The sequence below is a fragment of the Octodon degus genome, unplaced genomic scaffold (genome assembly GCF_000260255.1).
Source record: "Octodon degus isolate 3935 unplaced genomic scaffold, OctDeg1.0 scaffold00030, whole genome shotgun sequence".
NCBI lineage: Eukaryota > Metazoa > Chordata > Mammalia > Rodentia > Octodontidae > Octodon > Octodon degus.
In genome coordinates, this window is record NW_004524606.1 from 11,022,873 (window position 1) to 11,031,527 (window position 8,655).

General features: G+C 43.7%; 1 protein-coding gene across 1 annotated transcript in view; it reads left to right on the forward strand.

Annotated features, from left to right (window-relative positions):
* Positions 1-8,655, forward strand: part of Gxylt2 (glucoside xylosyltransferase 2) — a gene marked incomplete at its 5' end in the record, with an annotated part of 123,273 nt that overhangs the window by 108,678 nt on the left and 5,940 nt on the right. Inside the window, one exon of the mRNA XM_012514363.2 lies at positions 7,763-7,935. Coding sequence (XP_012369817.1) covers positions 7,763-7,935 — 173 coding nt within the window. The remainder of the gene's footprint in view (positions 1-7,762; positions 7,936-8,655) is intronic.

Sequence of the window (8,655 nt, forward strand, 5' to 3'; positions counted from 1 at the left end):
TGGTGTAGAGCTTAGATAGAGTTATTACCTTAGCACCATGTCCAGGTCTATGAAGTTCAGATTCCTCCAGGTGGGTGTTGCTTGGATCTGGCTGCTGTGCTCCACTTCTTTCTGCTGCAGCCATTAGAGTTGAACCCTTTGTGTCTCTCTGGCAAGATGTTCTGCTCCTGAATCAGCTGGGTAGGTCTTGCCTCTAGCCTCTTTGCAGAGTTCTGCTGAAGGGTTCCGTGCTAGGCCTGCAGCCTGGGTTGAGGATCCACGGAGCCGGGTTGTCTCACTCACTCCCCGGGCCTGCGCTCTGGGTCTGTTCAGGATCCTGCCTGCCCTCAGTCGTCTCACTCACTCTCCAGGCCTGTGCTCTGGGTCTGTTCAGGATCCCGCAGGCCCCGGGTCGTCTCACTCACTGGCAGGCCTGCGCTCTGGGTCTATTCAGGATCCCGCAGCCTGGGTCATCTCAATAATTTTTTTTTGTGTGTGTTTCCTAATTCCTACTCTTAAAAGAAAGACCCATTGGCCTGTTCCAGCACAGCTATGAAAATCACCCTCATCCAGTCATAAGGGACCTGGTATTAAAGTTATTTAGCATTTTCCCTCTCTCAGAAATGAACACATGCTTCTTCTTCAGAGGCAAATTCTAGAAAAGTGGGCTGTTGACAGGGCAGAAAATGAAGCCAGCCAAGTATAGAAAACAAGGCAGAATAGAAGCAGTAAAGATCTATCTGGGGGCAGAAAGAGAGAAGGGTCAGGGGCCATGAGCAGCGGGCCCCACAGTGACGTGGAACAAGTTTTTCCCATGACCTTATGTGATGGCCTTGTTCTCATCCTTCTCAGGATCACTGGTCCCCTGTTCATGAAACCCACCTTTTACTGGAAAAAGTAGATTCCCAATCATAGCATATTTCATTCCAAATCACAAATTGTGATAATGGTGCTCTGAAAAAAATAAATGAGGAGTTAATAAAAAATTATCTGAGGGCCAGCCAAATAGCTCAGTGGATTAAAGCACCTGCCAACAAGCACAGGGGCTTGGGGTTTGATCCCTGGGCCTGCCCTGCTGGCCCCACCCCACTGGGCGCACTGAGATGGCAATTGAGACTGAGCGTGGTGGCATGTGCCTGTAATCCCAGCTCTTGGGAGGCTATAAACAGGCAGATTACTCCGATCTAGTAGTGAGACACTGAACACCCTGTCAACCCTTCCCTAAAATAAAAAACATTTAAAAAATAAAAACTATCCAAACCAAAGGGAGAGAATATGATGTGATAGGGAAAATTCTGGATGAGTAGACTGCCCTTTTCTGGAACAAGGTGCATTCTGGAAGGAGGCAGAAAATGCTGGAAAAGTTCAGTTCAAGGATAGAACATGCTAGTCAACATTCTATCTCTGTCACCTCTAAGTACCTAAGAAACTCAAGTTAGAGGCAGAAAGGTTCACTGTGGCTCATGGTTTCAGCCTGTGGTCAGTTGGCTCCATTGTTGACTTCACCCGGGATGAGGCAGACACATCACAGCAGAAAGATGGAGGGGAGGAAGGCTGTTCACCTCCCACAGCCAGGAAGCAGAGCTGAGGAGAGGGGCTGTGCTGGTGGGCTTCCTACTATGTGCTCGTTTCTGTTCCATCTGGGTCCCCAACCCATTGGTTAGTGCTGGCCACCTCGAGGGTGGGTCCCTGTCCCCTCACTTTGCTGACTTCCAAGCCAGTTATCTCTGAAAGTACCCTCACAGGCATGTCCAGAGTATACTGTATTCATTTCTTGGGTGTTTCCTGATCAAATTGACAGTCAAGATTAATCATTATAGGATATTAAAAAATTTTTAAAAGTACAAACAGCCCCTATTCTGTTGACACACAGTAAATGACAACCATGACATTAAAATTAACTGGTATAAACTAGTCTTTGATCTCAGAGATGCCAATGCTATGAAATGGTCAGAAAGGTAAAGAGCAATGAATTCTCATGGTAGTTTGCAGATAGCCAACCGACTGTAGAAATAAGTGTAAACTACTGCAGGCCTCACTTGCTCGGGGACTTCAGGCACACACAGAATCAGCTAATGAGTGTCTATAAAGAGTCTATATAAATACAACTGGAAGAAAAATAGCAAAGTCCAAGAATTTGGAGATGGGTTGACTTCATACTTTTTTTAAGAAATAGCAGTGGTTTATTTGGGGAATTGAGAACTTTTAGAACCATTCACTGTGTTATCTCATTGGCAGTAAGACAACCCCTGAATACTTTCATGTTCTATCTCTTTGTTGTTGTTTGTTACCTTAGGGGGTGGGGGGGGATTGTTTGTTTGAGACAGGGCTTGCTATGTAGTTCAGGCTGGCCTCCAACTCAGAGCAATCCTCCCATCTCAGCCTCCCAAGTACTGGGATTATAGGTTTGTGCCACCACACGCAGATGCCATATCTTTTTCAACTAGCCATTTTAGCCAGGAAGGTGATGCATACCTGCCCATAATCCCAGCCTCCATAGGCTGAGGCAGGAGGATTATACTGAGTTTCATACCAGGCCGGGCTACATAATGAATTCAAGGCAAATCTGAACTGCCTAACTAATAAAACCCCATGTGGCAAAATAGCAAAAAACAAACAAACACAGGCAAATAAAAATAAATAGGGAGGCTACACATGGTGGTGCATGCCTGTAATCCCAGCACTGGGGAGGCTGAGGCTGGAAAATCCTTGACCAGCCTTGGCTACAAGTAAGCTCAAAGCCAGCCTGAGTTGCATAGTGAGACCCTGTCTTAAAAAGACATAAATAAAGAAATAGGAAGCTTTGACAGCCCTGATAATCATACTTTTTTTCTCTTTTTTGCTGAACCAGGGAAATCATACTTAAAATAGATCCATTTCAGAACAGGTTAGTGGCCAGGGAGATGGCTCAGTAGAATAAGCACTTGCCTGGCAAGCACAAGGGCCTGAGTTCAATTCCCAGTTCTGCCAAAAAACAAAACAAAAAAGATTGATCATATGCCAAATGACCACCATTTGGCCACTTTTACGTTCATTAGCTGATCTGCATAGGTTTCCATCTTCCTGCCCCTCTCTAACTTGACCTATTTGTGAAATGAGGATTTCAAAGGCTACCCCATTCTAAGCTTATCTATAAATTAAAGACACATCAGGTGCATTTAATTGTGCACTGTTGCTTTCCTGTCTTCCACTAGCAGCACCGCACTGTCCTTAGGGAGGTTACCCTCTTCCTGTTTGTACAGCGCAGTCTCAGAGCCCTGCCCTCCCATCACTCCTGCCAAACCTGTCAGACCATCTCCTGGGAACCCAAGAGCAGAAAATGGGCTTCAAGGGGGTTCGGCCAGGCAGCAGTACTGAAAGGTTGACAGCGATGGGGCCAGTCCCCAGGTCCCTGGAGCTACCTTGCTTCCTTTGCTCTCCAGTTGTACTTCTAGTTTTTTTTTTGAACTATCCCATCTTCTTTCAAAAGAGTAAACCCCTCCTTTATCGCTTCACATTCTAGAACCAAAGTTAATGATTTGCTACCTGATAAAGATTTCTGTATCTTGAATATTTTCAGCCAAGGTCATATATATCAACTTTTACATTATTTTCTTCCTCTTTAAAGAGACTACCTTTGCACTGGCAAAACTAAGGTAGTTTACTTTCCTGAAGGACACTATGATTTCCAAATATTATACTATAATCAGGCTATTTTTTCCAACCTAGATGTTCTTACAGATTTTTGCTTCTGTCAGAATTTCATTCTTACTAAAACCCAGAGTTTATTTTTTATTTTTATTTATTTATTTTTTTAATGTATTTAGGACAGGGCCTACATGGTCTCACTACACAGATCAGACTCGTAGTGATTCTCCTGTTTTCAGCCTCCCAAGTGCTGGATTACAGGTGTGCATCACCACACCCAGTCTCAATTGCCCTCTCAGTGCTCTCTGGAGGCAGAGCCGGCATGGCACACTGGGGATCAAACCCCGGCCTCTGCACTCTGCCTAAGCAGATGCTTTAGTTTGCTGAGCTATCTGGCTGGCCCTAAAACACAGAGTTTAAATGAAATTTTACTGAAACATCCCCTCATCTCACCTGTCAGTAGTGAACTGTCCTTCCTCTGAGCCCTGATAATAAATGTTCACTTTGCATGCATTTCTCCCCTTACAAGAGCATAAACCCTTATCATCCTGAGACACCAATGCCTTGCAGGAATGTGGTGAACAAATACTCGGGTTTTTTTTTTTGTTTTTTTTTTGTGGAACCAGGGATTGAACTCAGGCCTTGCACTTGCCAGGGAAGCGCTTATTCCACTGAGCCATCTCCCCAGCCCCACTCGTTTTGATTGTGTGTTCTATATAATTTTCATTTCTTTTTGTTCTTTTAATTTTCATTTCTTGATGTGGAAAATTTATTTTTTTTTAATTTTTTTTTTTTTGATGTGGAAAATTTAGAAGGGGGTGTGAATATGTGAAATGAACTCTGCCTTGAATTTTATTTCATATTTGAGATTCAACAGGTAAGGTTTGTAGCTGGCTTTTAAGGGACCTATACATTCCCAAACTTGTAAGCAAATGTTCTTTGCAGGTTTTTATATGTTCCCAGTATTTTTCCAAAGTCAGAGTCTAAAACTTTTATTGGATTCCCAGAGAGGTTTGTGACCCACAAAAAGCCCAGAATGCTAGCTACCTGCATATCTGGAAGCAAGCAGAGTAAACATTTATCACAGAAAGCTTACATATCGGAAAATATTCTAGGCCTGTTCAGTTTAAGTCATCTTGTTGTATCCTTCCGGCAGTCTAATGCAGTCGTCTTGTTGCTAGTGCAGCGCTGGTGATTATCATCACTTACATGTATTTTGTGCATTCTACGTGTCAGGCACTCTTCCAAGGGTGTATGTTAATGAATTCACTTAGTACTCCTTCACATCCAGTGAGCGGCTAATATGCTTGATTTTTTTCCCATTCTATAGGTGATGGGACCAGAGTGCACCAGAATTATGGTAATTTAAGTAGACTCACATAGTGGCAGAGTTCTGTTTCCAAATCCAATGGGTTGACTCGAGCCGGCTCTCTGGGGCATTTTGCTGTTACATCGCAGCTAGCACATGGGGATGCTGGGGCTCGAGTCTGGAGAATTGCCTTCTTCACTGCTTCTGAACCTGGGTCAAGTATTTCAGTAACTCACCAAGATTACGCAGCTAGGAAGGGGTAAAAGCCAAATCAGAGTCTGTATTTGTTTTATTCCAATGCTTACACCATTTCCACTTTATCTTCTGCTATTGCATATCCCTTACTGGGCTTACTCCTTGAGGGATGCTGCAGAGAGAGAAATTGTTTCCTTGTGCAGCTGAGACCTGAAGTACTTGGAGAGAAACAAAAGCCTGCATTTCCAGACTGCAAGCATCACAAAAGCAAACACTAGCCTTTTCCATTATTGGCTTTGCCCACAGTACCCATAGCAGGCACTCAAGAAATGGTTTTATTTTTATCAATCAATATATTTACAAAAACAGAAATCAGTTCCAAGGCAGTTCATTCAGCTGGGAGCTTTTGCAGGTTACCAGGTGGGCATCATAAAAGAGTCCTCTAACCTACTGTATTGCAAAGGGGAGTAACTGGGTTATATGAGGCACGATTCAAAAGCAACTGAGATATTCTAGTCCTCACGCCAACCCTCTGTACTAGAGTATAGGAGAGCTCACACAGCTAATAGAGCCATTGGGTTCACTTTATTTATTTATTTATTTATTTATTATTTTAGAGAAGGGTATACAGAGTGTGCAGGGTCTCATTACTAGATTAGACTTGTAGTGATCCTGATCCACCTGTTTACAGCCTCCCAAAAGCTAGGATTACAGGTGCAGGCAACCATGTCCAGCCTCAATTGCCTGTGCCCCGGGGGCGGGGCCAGCACGGCAGGCCCAGGGATCGAACCCCCGGCCCCTGTGCCTGCTTGCAGGTGCTTTAATCCACTGAGCTATTTGGCTGGCCCTGGGTTCGTGTTTAGCTAGTGGAACTTTTGGATGTCCGCTGCCCCATCCCACTCATGACTGTGTGTGTGTAAATGAGGAGGTAAATGTAGGTAACAGAAGAGTGGCAGAGTGGAGTCCTCCTGACTGGAAGAAAGTTTCAGTGTGTTGTGCACAATTTGGGTTTGACAGAGGGGCCCTGGATGCTTCAGGATCATGAAGAGTGAACCACAGAAATATGGTATGCCATCTACAGACAGATGTGATGATCTCGTCATCCTTCTCTTTCCATCTGAAGCTTTCTGCAGCTCCCACAGCTGCGAAAACGAGCTCATCTTGAAGCAGTGCTTTCACTAGTGTTATTGATTGGCTTCAACCCTTCTGTGCTCTCACGGGATCTTTCTCATGATCAATGACATGTTTGCAGAGACTTTTGATCCAGTCTTCTCTGGTCCGAGCCCTAAAAGTCATTAGCTGGAGAGCCAGGAATCTGGGGGTGAGGGTGACCTTATTGCTAATTGTATAACCTGAGTCACCAAACGGAATTTTTGAGTCCCGTAGAATTAAAACAGAGTTGTTTCAGCACATCTATAATGCGGGGGGGGGGGGGTTGTGTTCATTGTAGGGTGTGGAGAGCACCCTGCTCCCTATAGGATGTTTAGGGGACCCACCAGGCACCAGTCCCAATCTCCCACATATGTAAAAGCCAATAACCAACAGTCTCTCCCTCCAGATTTTGCCAAATAGCCTCAGAGGCATGTGTGAGGGTGTGGAACCAACCCAGGTTCAGAACCTCTTGTACTAGGGTGTTAGTCCACGCCTGTAATCTCAGCTCTTGGGAATCTGAGGCAGGAAGAAATTCCTGCCCAGCCTGGGCAACTTTGTAACTTAGCAAGATCCTGCCTCAAAAAAGCTCTGAGGGAAAAAAAAAAAAAAAGCTCTGGGGATATATAGCTCAGTGCAAGGACCCTGGGTTCAGTACTCAGAACTCAGTACTGAGGAAAAGAAACACTTGTTTAGAGATTCAAACACACAAACATAGCACGATACATAAAGTCACCAAGGCAACGGGCTTTTTTTTTCTTTTTTCATTTTTCACTTTGGATTTTTCTCTTTGCTGTTATAAATGTATTTAGTTTAGTTTTTGTTTTTAATTTGAATAGAAATCTTTGTGTCCATCTAGACTCTTATTTTATAGCACTGTCCATTTCATAAAAGCTTTGCAGAGTTGAGCATGACTGCAAACACTATTGAATACTACTTTGTGCCTGACACTCTGCTAAGCATTTTCCATGTATTTTAAAAGTATAGTCATCAAAATAAGAGGAAGGTTCTCTTAGTGCCCTTTTACAGATGAAGAAATTAAAGCACAGAACATGAAGTGACCACCTAGATTTTTTTTTTCTTAGGGAAAGTGTTGTGCTTCGGACCCAGTCTGTCTGATGCCCTGGTTTGTGTTCTTGTCAAATATGCTGCTGTCACTTTAAAAAAAATAAAAACTACATCATTAGTACTAGGTTCTTGATGTTAGAATTTTTTAAATTATCTAAGTTTATGATAGGTAATTAAATTCTCTTGGGAATGTGTGTGTGTACACACACACACACACACACACACACACACACATATATATCCTGATCACTTGATCACCTTTTATCACCTTTCATCCTTGGTCTGAGGATTTTTGCCAAAGTGCTGATGTTTGGTCAATTTCGGTGCATTGCAGCCACATAGAGTACATAGTTTATGGGAACATTAGGTGCAATTGCCAGACACATACATGAGAGCCAGCATTGACTGTGGCGGTCTTTCTCTTGTCACCCCCAGAGTGTCTCCATGTGTTTCCCTGCCAGTGGAACTACCGTCCCGATCACTGCATGTATGGGAGCAACTGCAAGGAGGCTGAGCGGGAGGGAGTGTCCGTCCTTCATGGGAACAGGGGCGTGTACCATGATGACAAGCAGCCAACCTTCAGAGCACTCTATGAAGCCATTCGGGACGTAAGTATGCCCTGAGACCACTCTCAGACATGTGCTTTCCAACGTGAAGCAGTATGGGTACTGTGGACATCAGGCCTTTTGAAGACCAGTTGTTCCTGAAGCCCTGAGTTATTGTGGTTTACCTATCCTCAGTACCTGCATGAGCATCAGACAGCCACTGGCCACCTCATGCTGTCCCACAGCCACTCTTTTTGTTTGGTTTTGGTTTTGCTTTTGATTTGGTATGGGTTTTGTTTTTGTTTTTTTGAAATAGGGTCTTGCTACATAGTCCAGGCCAGTATTGAATTAGCAATCCTTCTAGCTCAGCCTCCCAAGTATTGGGGTTATAAGCACATTCCCCTTCCCCAGTGTAAATCCACTCTTAATATTTCCACATCAGTCTCTCATCATTTTTTATCAAATAATTAGTTAGGAGGATACTCATGTCTGAAAGAGAACTATATCATTTACCAGAGTAAGGGATAACAGTAGAACTAAGCACAGTAACAACACAATGAGGTTTCTCTGTTCAAGCTAAATATGTTGCCTGGTTGCCAGCTCTTAGACTCTTGAGCAATCAGGTATGAAAATTAGTGGTCAAGTCTTTATCTCTGTAAGTGCAACAGAGCAGACATGAGGAAAAAAGGCAGTACCTCACAGTTTTATAAGCTAGGGTTCACTAGAGGAAAAGAATGTACACACACATACACACACACACACGTGTGTGTGTATATATATATA